Source organism: Salmo salar, chromosome 18, assembly GCF_965601325.2.
Source record: "Salmo salar chromosome 18, fSalSal1, whole genome shotgun sequence".
In the NCBI taxonomy this organism is placed as follows: domain Eukaryota; kingdom Metazoa; phylum Chordata; class Actinopteri; order Salmoniformes; family Salmonidae; genus Salmo; species Salmo salar.
In genome coordinates, this window is record NC_138308.1 from 78,291,895 (window position 1) to 78,305,055 (window position 13,161).

Genomic DNA, 13,161 nt, shown 5'->3' on the forward strand with positions numbered 1-13,161 from the left:
TGAATCGTAGGAGCTAACTACTAGCTATGTAAAAGTTGAACAGAAGAACGCCCAGTGCTGCTTACCTGAGATGCCATCATCACACAGTCCTTCTTCGTAGGTGTCCGCTATGACTTCCTTTGTGTCGGAAAAAAGTTGTTTTCAGAACAATTACTTTGATTGAAAGTAAAAAAGTTTTACTCTCGACAAAAAGACACAAATTTACCTCCATAGCAAAAACTATTTGCCTGTGAATAACCACACCTTCATACAAACTTCCTTCTGTATGCAGAATTCTTGACGCACAACCGAAGGTGCTGCCATATCCTGCCAGCACCTCCACTAGCGAGCCACTCTGGTGCAGAATAATGACGCGTGGAAGAGGTTGCAAGTCGGGGAGTGGGGTTAATAGCTGAACAGTAGACTATTCAACCTTTACTAAAGAATAGTCTAATAGCTGAGCTAGGTGTGAAACCCCCCCCTCCTACCACAGACCAGATTTGCCCTAACGATCAAGGGGTAGCTTGCTGCTCAATGTAATAAAGTAATGACTTTTCAAATAAATTACCTTACACGTTATGTTGGCTGACAATTTGTTAACTACGCTGTCCTTACGAACCACATAGCATATCATTACAGCAGTATGTACCGGTATGTTAGCTAGCTACCTAACGTTAATAATAGTTGTACATCAAACTTGCCAGTATGTTAACTAAAGGCTATCTAACTACGGAACATTTATTGATTTGATTATTCCCATCATGTTTACCTTAGCTAAATGGTATAGTCATTGTGCGTTCTCAATGGTCATTCGGATGCTTTCGTAAATTCGCTCTGGCTATCTACACCGATTTCAGAACACTCTCGTCTGAGTGTACCAGAGTGAAGAATAATGAATTTAGTGTACCAGAGCACAGAATAATGAATTTACGAGCTCTCAACACCCGTTGAATATGGCCGGTGTCAGTAAACGTTGGCAAAAAAGCGTCATTAAATTGTTTCCAGCAGAATAGTTACAGTCACCAACAATCTGGCTAACACGAAAACTGCCTAACCAGCTCTGCTTGGGCGAGTAAAATGGTCAGAGGGGTCTTATTTGTGTCTGGAAGTAGCTAGCAAGCTAACCAACTTTAGCTTGGGTGCTTGACTTTAGTTGCAAGGCCGTTGCAATTTATGAGCGTCCCGTTGTACAGCGCCATATTTTCTGTTCCATTCAAACGGAAACCCAGAAGGAAACCCAGAACTAGATAACAGGGACTAGAGAGAAAAGAAGTATGGGAAAAAACACGCTGGTAGGCTTGATGAGATAAGACGAACTGGCAACAGACAAACAGAAAACACAGGTATAAATGCAGATGGGAAAATGGGGAAAATGGGTGACACCTGGAGGGGGGTGGACACAAGCACAAGACAGGTGAAACAGATCAGGGTGTGACAAGCATCTTCTATGAATAAGTCACTTACCTCGAACAGCAGACATGCTCTCTTGTGTCACATCCTGAACCTTGTAAGAGTTAATTTTCTATAGTAGATGGGTCAGGGCGTGACAGGGGGTGTTTGGCTGGTTTTCTTGTTTTCTATTTCTATGTTTTGTGTTCTAGGTTTTCTATTTCTATGTTGTTGTTTTTTTGGGTTGATCTCCAATTGGAGGCAGCTGGTTCTCGTTGCCTCTGATTGGAGATCATATTTAAGTAGGGCGTTTTTCCTTTTGGGTTTGTGGGTTGTTAATTTTGAGTAGTGTGTTATCCTCTCTGCGTCACGGTTTGTTGTTTTTTGTATTTCTAGTATTTGGTGTATTGCAACGTTTCACTATAAATAAAAAGATGTGGAACTACAACCATCCTGTGCGTTGGTCCGATCATTCTGACAGCCGTGACATTTTGTTCATATTGTAAATGACGCAAGTCAGGACAATGATCAGGATGAGAGAAAGCCAATGCTACTCCCAGGCAGTAGACCAAGAAAAGAGGGTCTGCTCCATTGTCTGTGAAAATAAATATGGGGATATAAGTATAGTACTGTATGGATAATTTTCTTATGTGATCTAAATAACTAGTACTGTGTACAGTTTTACACAGCAGAGTATCCAATAGATATAAACAAAAATGTAAGATATATCACCTACCCTTGATGTCCAGTATCTCCCCACATGAGGCCACAGCACAGTAATAAGTCTTGACAACAGAGAGGCTGAGGTTCCTCTTGGGGAGGTTGTAGACACAGCTCTGTGTAGGAGTCCCAGCCTCAGGGCTCTTCTCACACTGATCATTCCTGTCTGGGTGTAAATAATTCCTGAATGGGATTCTCCTGAGCCATGTCTGAACCAATAGACACTGTGTTCTCCTGCACAGGTCTCAGTGTGTATTGTACAGTTCAGAGTCATAGAGTCTCCTGGCTGGACTGAATCAGACACAAGCTGCTGGAGCACAGACATGCAGTTGGACCCAGAATCTGAAGAGCGTGAATAAGATCATGGTTTGTACATTCTATTTTCCTGCTAGATTAATTAATTTAGCATTATATGAATGCACTTCAGAACCAACATTTTTAAAAACAACTTAAGTTACCTTTGACAATTACAACAGCTCCTTCCCCAAATGTGGCTTCCCTCGCTAACATACTAACACAGTAGTATGTAGCTGAGTCCCCTGACTCTGTCTTGGAGATGGTTAGCTGTCAAATCCTCTCTCACATTCAAATGTTTAGTCTCGGTAAAGTCCTCGGTAAAGTTGTTGAAATAAATACTATTTTCAGTCCAATAATATGATGATGCCATGAGAAGAGGCTTCTGTCCAATAGTTTGCTTGTACTAAGAGACTCTGAACAATTGAGATCGACAAAAGCAAGTGAGAGATACACTTTGTCCCAGTTGTGTAACTATCACAGGGTCTGGTTGGATTACATCCGTATTAAGTGCACAACCTGTGAAGCAAACAAACTAAATAAATCAGACGAAGGTATAGTACAGAATTTAAAATTATTATTGTTATTCAGACTACATAGTCATTCAAATGGATGAGAAAAGACTGACAAAAAAGTAAAAGTATCCGTATTAAGTCTTACTTACCCAAATTGGCACAAAACAAAAAGATTGTCCAATATATAATCATCATTTCCTTTCTGAACTGTATAGTGTGTGGGTCTGACAACGGGGCAGCTTTTACATGATGACACTAATCGGGTAATCATTATGATGTAGGAGGAAACTCTGAACTAAGTGGTATTATTGGCTGTCTGAACAGGCATAAAGCATGTGATAAAAACTACAATCTAACATGTGTCCTGTGGCATTCCATAGTTAGAGCAGCCCTTCAAATGATGTAAAGTCAGAGTTACTGGTTTGTATTTTTTCATCATTTGGGTCAGTGTCTGAGACTACTGGTACATATGTCCTTTTTTACATACACAGGGGGTTTACATTGTTTTTCTCACTTCATGTCTGTAGAAGGCAGTTCAAGCTTCAGGAGGAAGTGAACTCTGGTGAGGTTGGCACCTTTTTTTACAAAATTAAGATGTGATCCTTTGATACCTGGTGCAAATAAGTGGTAAGAATTGGGCAAGTCATTAAACTAGGAAATAAAAATAAGTTTATTGAAATATCACACAACCATAAAGGCAGGTTGCAGAGTACCATATTACAACTATTATCATAAAAAGGAAGAATTCAAACATTTGCAAAATCATTATATACATTTTGTTGTACACTTTTACAAAAACAAATGTATGCTGTCAGTCAACCTCAGCCACTAGTGCTAAAGTTTTGAGTCTTCTGAAACCATCCCGTTATCAGCTCTCACACTTGCTGTACAATTATGCTCTGCACCTGAGAGTTTTTAGATTTATATTAGGCGAAGCTTGGCCCCTGCAATAGCATCCAACAATAAATGAGAAATGTATATAATAGACAGTTCACGCTGGCTCAGTCACGATCTGTAACAGCGCCTCTCGTAGGAGGGGGGTGTGTAGGAAATCAGGAGCAGGAGAGCAGATAAGTTCCAGTGTAATTCAACGTTTATTCAGGCAGTCCCGAAAGCACAACACAAACACAATGGGAATAAGCGCACTAACGTCGTCGCCACCCACAGGGAAGGAATTTCGCACACGGAGGAGAAACCTCGACTCCTCAAACTAAAGCACAAAATGCACACGGTAAACATATACCGTAAGAAACAAATTAAATCCTGTGGTGCAGGCACACACCCCTTACAAGCACAATACAAAGCAATAATCCCGCACACAGCCTAGCCTGCAGCGGGGTGTAATAAACCGACCGAAATCAACTTAATTAAACACAGGTGTGAAAAACAGACAGAACTAATCGAAAAGGAAAATGGGATCGGTGGCAGCTAGTAGGCCGGCGACGACGATCGCCGAGCACCGCCCGAACAGGGAGAGGAGCCACCTTCGGTGGAAGTTGTGACGGGATCAAAGTGGAGTTCAGAGGAGGGGTGGGGCTTAACTTAGAATGATGCTGATTGAATGACCCTCATATGTCACATCCTGTCTTGATTACTCACACCAGAGTAGATGGTTTCTTCTTCTCTCTGTTCTCTCCTCTGTCTCCTGGGCTTGGTACTCTTCTTGTCACTGAACAGCAGGGCAGTATAGTTCAGAGCATCATAATCACCGTTTAGCTATGGGGATGAAACAAGGACTCAGTAAATTCAGAGTATGGGTCAAGTCTAATGCTTTAGTCTTTTACTTTAATACTCTTTCCCTGTCTCATCCTGCTAACCTTTTGTTCTGACGTGTTGGCATGAGGGTTTCCATACTGGTGTCATGACTGTCCTGATCAGGTCAGGGTACAGAAGACCACCACCCTACAGATTATCTCCCAAAACCCCAACAGAGGAGGAGAGATTTAGGGGTCTGAAGATGTGGGGGTTTTATGACCCCTCACGCCATAATAAACCTTAAGCCACAGAGAAATTCCTTTGTCCTCACAATGGAATTCTGGCCTCAGAACATTAAACATGCAATAAAGGGACTTTGGAACAATGGTTTCCGTCAGCCACAACGGTGGTCATGACGAGAGGTGGAATATGAAAAGGTATGTAACTTTTGAATTGTTATTAAAGGTTAAGAGATGACGTTATTATGAAAACATTGTACCTTTAAGAGTTTTCCCAGTATATGCCTGATGTTTATACATTGTACGTTGTGTGGAAAATATCCAAATCAAAGAGAATGTTTTGGTAAAGATGAGATGTGAAGGTAGTGTCTAAAATAGGATTTTAGTCAAATCTAGGCCTTGCCCCTTAACTTGGTCCGCCCAGAGAATTGCCCTAAAGGCGGTTACCCCCACTTCTGACCCAAGGGTATAAGACAGGAGAGTGAAGAATTAACATAGGAGACTAATTGACCCCAAGCTGCAGCGAAGGTCTAACAAAGTCAACGAACCCCAAAACGAAACACAAGGTTGAAGACAAAGAAATCTTTTTCTACACGAGCTATGGACGAGTAGCTGTGTCTAAGCAGGTGAATTCAAGCCTAACCACACTCTCCATTGAATCGTGGTATATACACCGTTCGAGTCCGAAGCTGTGAGCTCTGAGCTACAGAGCTGTCTGTCCTCAGAAGACCCCTTTCAGATCAAGGGCGAGGGATCAGACCACTTAGCCAAGAAGGACACTGACATCGTGAGGACAACCAGAGAGTTGCGCCGGAGAAGTGCATCATTGAGAAGCCTAAACGACACACACGGAGCTTCCCACCTGAGACCTCCAACACGTAATTACATCATTATATTCTGACCCATAAGAGCGGCAGTTCGGGGCAAGGCTAGGTTTAAATAAGCATGGCTGACAAATGAACCCAAATGTATATTTCTCTCGTGTACTTTCTTGATTTCTCTCTCTTTTAAATCCTAATCAATAACTAGACTGTGTTTTGTGTATGTGTATTTTTATCATCATTTTAGCTTGCTAGTAAATAAATAATCAACTAAGATTGGTGTGGTAAACTCATTGGTGAAGCCCGGGTCCGTGCAGATTCCCGGATTATGCGACGTTCAGAATGAGACTGTAGAGGAAATTGATTAATTTAGCGACTGTTGTAAAATCGATATTCTGATATCCTTTGAGTTAATTTGGGAAATAGAAACTCAATCAAAATACTGTTCCCATGGTGCCCCAGGTTGATGAGTTAATAATTGCTTGATTCATTGCTTAATTCATGTAATCACGCAATTATAAACCGTTAATCATTCGATGAGCAACAGTCGTCACATTAACTAATACAACGTCACGACACTGGCTTTGCTGAGAAGGGGTCCCCGCTAAAAGAAAAATGACACAACATTTAAAACACTTGAAACCTCTTCTTGTCTACATGTCAAACACTTGAAACCTCTTCTTGTTTACTAATTAAATGGCATACTACCATGTCTTGTGTTCTTCTTAATTAAGAAATGACATCAGAGTACCTGTAAATAGGTTGCTGTGTGTTTGAGCGGGTGTTAGTGGCATGAGAAGAGAAAAATACTGTTCATCACTGGAACATAAAAATGCCTGAGTATGGCCTAAATGAATACCCTCCCTTTGTCATGTCTACTCCCGCTCCTCACCTCCATTGTTCGACGTCGCCAGTTTGGTAACCACCAGTCCTGGCATTCAACATTAGGCACACCTGGACTCCATCACTTCACTGATTACCTCCCCTATATCTGTCACTCCCCTAGTTCCCGTCCCCAGGCAGTACTTAACTGACTTGCCTCGTTAAATAAAGGTTAAATAAAATAAAGGTTTTGACTAAGTGTTTCATGTCTATACGTTACTTGTGTTTGTTATATTGTTCTATGTTCCGTTTATTATTAAACTCACCAGCTGCACTTGTTTTCCAACTCCCAGCATATACATTACAGAATACTGCCTCAACAAATGGAAGCAGCAGGTAATCAGAACATCTCCCAGATGGTTGAAGAACAGGGATACCTACTTCATCAACACAACAACCAGATGGTGGAACTGGGAAAGGCTATGGAAGAGGTTCTTTGCAGTCTTCAACGTCTGGAACATTCCCAAGTAGCGTTGCCTTCATCTAGCAGAGGATACTCTGCCAACAGTCGACCCAGTGAGACAGCACACCATTCCACTCAGCAGTCCACCCATGTTAGCGATGACCGTCTGTCCTTCCCGGATAAATGTGATGGAACCCCATCTAAGTGCCGTGGCTTCCTACTCCAGTGCTCCCTCTATTTTGTGCACCAGATGGGAGTTCCCAGCACTGAGAGGTCCAAGGCTGCCACAGTTATTTCTCTGCTGACTGGGCAAGCATTGAAGTGGGCTACGGCCATTTGGGAGAGAGGAGAGGAGGAGATGGATTCTATTCAGAGGTATCTTCGATCAAATCAAAGTTTATTTGTCACGTGCGCCGAATACAACAGGTGTAGACCTTACAGTGAAATGCTTACTTACAGGCTCAAACCAATAGTGTGAAAAAGGTATGTGTGTGTGTGTGTGTGTGTGTGTGTGTGTGTGTGTGTGTGTGTGTGTGTGTGTGTGTGTGTGTGTGTGTGTGTGTGAGTGTGTGTGTGTGTGTGTGTGTGTGTGTGTGGGTAAGTAAAGAAATAAAATAACAGTGAAAAGACATTTGAAAGTAAGAGCAGCAAGGCTATATATAGACACTGGTTAGTCAGGCTTATTGAGGTAGTATGTACATGTAGGTATGGTTATTAAACTAAGTCCCCCCGGCACGCTCCAGCAGGGAAGCTCCTTCCCCTTCCCGTGCCTCAGCATACCTGGTCTCATCTGTCCATTGACTTTGTTACTTTGGTGGTTGTGGACAGATTTTCAAAATCATGCCGGTTTATTCCTCTCTCTGGTCTCCCCACAGCGCTCCAGGTTGCTGAGGCACTGTTCCAGCAGGTCTTCCGGCACTATAGCCTTACGGAAGATATCATTTGTGACCGTGGCCCCCAATTCACTTCACGGGTATGGAGGGCATAAATGGAGAAACTACGGGTCACGGTCAGCCTCTCTTCCGGGTACCGGCCTCAGTCCAATGGGCAGGTGGAGAGGATGAACCAGGAGCTGGGGAGGTTCCTGAGGAGTCATTGCCAGGACCAACAGGGGGAGTGGGCTAGATTTCTTCCCTGGGCTTAGTCCCTTCCAATGTGTCCTGTGTTTTCAGCCGGCCCTGGCTCTGTGGACTCCGAGCCAGACCGAGATCCCTGTGGTGGACAACTGGTTCCGGTGCGCAGAGGATGTTTGGAGTGATGCTCATGTGAGGCTCCAGCATGCCATCCGTCGCCAGAAGGAGCAGGCGGATCGCCACCGCAGTAAGGTGCTCGTGTTCCATCCTGGTGATCGCGTCTGGGTCACCACCAGGACCCTCCCACTCCACATGCCCTGCAAGATGCGGAACCCACGGTTTGTGGGGCCGTTCAAGGATCTCCGGAAAGTCAACGAGGTGACGTATAGGTTACAGCTTCCCAGTGACTACCGTGTCTCAGCTCATTTCATGTCTTCCTTTTCAGGCCGGTGTTTCCTGGTCCCTTGGCTGATGCTGTCCCCCACGACACCCCTCCGTCAAAAACTGGTGTTTGAGATGCACCTGAAAAAAAACACAACATTTACTGCATTTATTACATTTACCAAATGCCTATAGTAAGCACTTTAAATCTATAAAGAACATGTATAACGTTAGTCAATTGAGCTAGATGTTACTGACATGCTTTCCAGATCAAAGAAAGGTGAGGAGTTTATTCATCCTGGTTGCTCCTTCACTGGACGAGACTGACCTGTGTAAAATGCAGTCTCTCTTCAGAAAAGAATGGAAACTTGCATTTACGTTCATTGGTTCATCTCAGGTACCGTCTGATTTTGATGGTCAAATTTGATTGACTGAACACTCGATAGGCCGCCCAGTAGACCATGAATAGAACAAACACTGTCCTTTCATGTTGTTGTACAGCTTGATTCTGTAATGCACAACTTTATCACGTAGCAAGTTTGAATATGTCAATGTTCAGTTTTATAATTGTTTGTTAATGTCACTACCGTGGATTTATCCTTTGTTAGGCCTAACTATGCTCACACTGTCTACAATACTATGTACTGCAGCTGGCCAACAGAGGGCTTGTCCACCCAAAGAGACACAACAGCAAGAGTCAATGGATCCTTTACTTAATGTTTGTCATGCCATTGTGGTCCATGGGAGTCATACAGTAGTTGGGACCTGGTTGGCCACATGTTATGACTCTGTCATCCTCTAGGGCCTCTATGACTTCCACACAGTCACTTCATAACACAGAGAAACAGAAAACATGACAATAGTCTTTGCTTAACCAACAATATCTCATATACTATTTATTCTTTAACGTATTGACAGATTAAATCCCTCCCATGATATAATTAGGAGGCTCTTTCTTCCTGGCCCAGATGATGATACTCTACATCCCACTTCAAACAATGCTTTGTGTTTAACTAAGGACTTCAGATCTCTAGGTCAAATGACCTAATAAATAGTTAATTGTGTTTTTACACAGATTTCAGTCGACTATATATAGATAACTAGATGCCTCATAAAAATAGTGTTCTGTTGTTGATAAAAAGGGCAACATGAAGAGCAAAAGAGTATGTGATACAACTGAATGACACCGCTGAGACATCCTGCTGAAACCACATAGAGAGAGACAGAGAGAGAAAGATAGAGAGAAAGAGACATGGAGGGTCCTGTGCAGAAGGCCAACTGGCCTTAACAAAGTGTAGATAGCTACAGCCTTGTGTATTTTTCATAGCAGACTGCAGAAAACCTGTAAATATGTTGCTGTGTATGTGAGGGGGTGTGTGGTATGCAATCTGTAGGCCTATGTCTTAATGAGAAAACAAAGAAGACCTCCCATACTATAACTGGCCTGTCCTCCTTTTGTGGAGGTGGCTGTTGTGCCACTTTCACTATGAGTAATTATGTTGAAAGGGGCCTATGTTATTTACTGTAACATGATGCAAGGGACTACCTGACTTCACATAAATGAGAAGACATTGACCTTTACATTGTAAGCACTGTGTTTAGAGAACATTGTTGCACTAAGGGGTGTGAACAGTACGGTGGCCCTGAGAGGAAAAGTAGAGTGCAGTGTGTTGCTGCAGGTCAGTCTTCCTGTGTTAAAGGTGACCACAGAGGTGTGTGAACAAAATACATTGAGTTCAACTTATTCAAATGAATTAGTTTTAACCGTCGGAAATGCTTTCTTTTTCTTGACAAATGCAAATCAAACGTAAAATAAGCTTGACAGAGAAGCAATGCATGAAATTATGTATACATTGTATTACATTTAAAAAAGCTTTAACAACTGCTTTCATCCCATTTTTTCTGCATATCCATTCATAGAAATAGCTAATGAAGCTAGAGCTAGTTAAAGAGCTATCTAGTATGAAGGGGAAAGTATTTCATTCATCCAGTTCTACTGTCTAATTCCAGAGTACATGACCACTGTCTCTTCCTCCATGTTTCCTCTCTGTCTTCTAGACCTGTTCGTCTTGTTGCTCAGATTCAGAGCTACATAATGGAGACTGTCTGCATCTTGGCTCTGTGAAGAACAAAATAGTTTTGTTGCCATTAAAATGTATTACTTCTTGCACAATTTGGTTTTGCAAGCCAAGTCTGAAAGTTTGTATAAGACATGCAATATAAAAGTATTTCTGCTTACACTTGCATCTGACCGGGAAACTGTAGGACCTCTTGTCTGAGAGACCAGTTCTGAGAACAAAGACAGAAAACGCTATAGATACTGCCACGTCTTCCAGTTTATCTACTTATAGAGATGGTGACATCAAAGAATAGCAACTTTCAATCACTTACCACTGCACTGCAGACATGTTATCTTCTTCATCTTGTAAATGATGCAAGCAAGGAGAATGATCAAGATGAACGCAAAGGCCAATGCTACGGCCAGGCAGTATACAAAGAGAAGAGGGTCTATACTCTCGTCTGCTGAAATTTGAGCAATAATAGAAGAAACTCAGAATAGCAAGCATATGTATAGTAGATATAAACAACAATGAAAGCTATTTAACCTACCCTCAATGTTCAGCTTGGTCCCGTTCCCGAACAGTATCTCCCCACATGAGGCCACAGCACAGTAGTAAGTCCCAGCATCAGAGAGGCTGAGGTTCCTCTTGGGGAGGTTGTAGACACAGCTCTGTGTAGGAGACCCAGCCTCAGGGCTCTTCTCACACTGATCACTCCTGTCTCCATGGGTGTAAATGATTCCTGGGTGGGATTCTCCTGAGCCATGTCTGAACCAATATACACTGTGGTCTCCTGCACAGGTCTCAGTGTGTATTGTACAGTTCAGAGTCACAGACTCTCCTGGCTGGACTGACTCAGACACAAGCTGATGTATAACAGGCATATTTCTGGACCCTGAAAATAAACCAATTTCATCTCTCTAGAATATCACTGTAGCAAGTTTTGTAAATCAAAATTTATTAAATCAAGATTTTGTTTGATTAAGAAAATACATCATATCTGTATATTCAGATTTACAAAAAATAAATCATAATAATAACTTTCTCTTTACCTTTTATGATGAGAACGACTCCTTGTCCAAACTCCACATTGATTCCATAAGCACTTCCACAGTAGTATGTGCCTGAATCAGAGAGTTCCACATCTGCGATCATTAGGTGATTTTTTCCTTGTCCACCTTCCACTGAGAAGCGAGGGTTGTCCTTAAACTCATGGTAAAATGTTGCATTCCTGTCATACTTATAAATGGTTGAGATGAGCTGAGGAATATTTCCAAAACTTTGCTTGTACCAGGAGAACATTATTCCCATGTCGCCTGAATTGAAGCAATGCAAAACTACTGTGTCTCCAACGTTGGCTGACATGAGACCAATCTTCTGACGCATGGATGAGGATTCAGTCCCAGCTAGCACATGAACTAGAGAACATGAAAATATATTAGCTGTTACATATCTCAATTACAACTTTGGATTGTCAAAGTGTCTGTAAAACGATAATGGGATACCTTGTGTCTTCAAATCAAGATTGGACATCACATAAGCAGAGAAATATAAAAGATTGACTTACCCCTCTCTACAAGAAGTGGAAATATCAGACACAGTGCGGTCATCTTCAAAGTTGTCAGCTCTTCACAACTCGGTCTTGAGTGGAAAGAGTCCACCTATGTAGACAACACTTCAGCAATGGAGTTACAGGTGATTGGTCGAACTACACAACATCATTTTTGTTGACACCTCATTCAGGCACAACTGTGGTCTTTACGTGTATCTTGTACAGTTTCGAATCACAGAATTGTCGTAAAGGTAGTATCTCATAGTTTGGATTTATACAAATGTTTTATGTACGGTTTCCCTTATTCTTTATCACTGCAGCTGATGTTGTCTAAGAGACTCAAATGTGCGACCTTTTTGGAACATGCATGCTATGACACTGTCATCCACGAGGGCTTCTATCACCACACAGTCACTTCACCTCACTAAAACCATCTATGGAGAAAACACAGCAAACACAATACCGTAGTCTTCTTTTAGTGATCTCTCATTCAGAATTTACACTCAGTACAATAGATGGATAGAATGCCCTCCCATGATATAGTTACTGAGTAGGTCCATGGTTCTAGAGGCCTAACATCACACTGATTGAGAATACCCTACTGGTCTCTACATCAAATACATAATACGTAGCTCACAGATTTCAGTTGACTTGGTATAGATAAACTGTCTCATCAAAATAGATGGTTTATTGTTGCAAAAATTGTACATTTCAATAGGAAGTAGTATAACCTACAGTATGAGAGAACTAAGAGTTCTGAGACATCTGGCTGAAAACCACAGAAATAGAGAAACAGAGAGAGAGAGAGAGAGAGAGAGAGAGAGACATAGAGACATAGAGAGACACATAGAGAGACACATAGAGAGAAAGAGAGTGGGAGAGAGAGAGAGTGAAAGGAGCAGAGAGACAACGGTCTTGTGTGCCTGAGGCCAGCAGGCCCTAACAATGCGTAGAGACATCCTTATCTTGTGTTCATCACAGACCACAGAGTAACTGTCAATCAGTTGCTTTGTGTGTGAGGGGGTATAAGTGGCATGAGAAGAGAAAACTATTTTCAACACTACAACTTCAAGATGCCTGAGTATGTCCCAAATAAATAAATTAAACTTCCTTTGTCCTGATTATTGTTGAATGCTTTATTCATCTTATCACAAGCAA

General features: G+C 42.0%; 1 protein-coding gene and 1 pseudogene across 1 annotated transcript; both read right to left on the reverse strand.

The window, feature by feature from the left end:
- Positions 1-1,837: 1,837 nt before the first annotated feature.
- On the reverse strand, positions 1,838-3,089 carry LOC106577714 (uncharacterized; annotated as a pseudogene).
- Positions 3,090-10,384: 7,295 nt separating this feature from the next.
- On the reverse strand, positions 10,385-12,070 carry LOC106577681 (uncharacterized). The gene is made up of 6 exons (XM_014155999.3): positions 12,019-12,070; positions 11,504-11,869; positions 11,002-11,346; positions 10,783-10,911; positions 10,631-10,680; positions 10,385-10,510 (listed from the first exon to the last, which is right to left on the reverse strand). Exons 1-6 carry the CDS (start codon positions 12,059-12,061, stop codon positions 10,385-10,387), a joined length of 1,059 nt encoding a protein of 352 aa, XP_014011474.3. The 5' UTR covers positions 12,062-12,070.
- Positions 12,071-13,161: the final 1,091 nt, after the last annotated feature.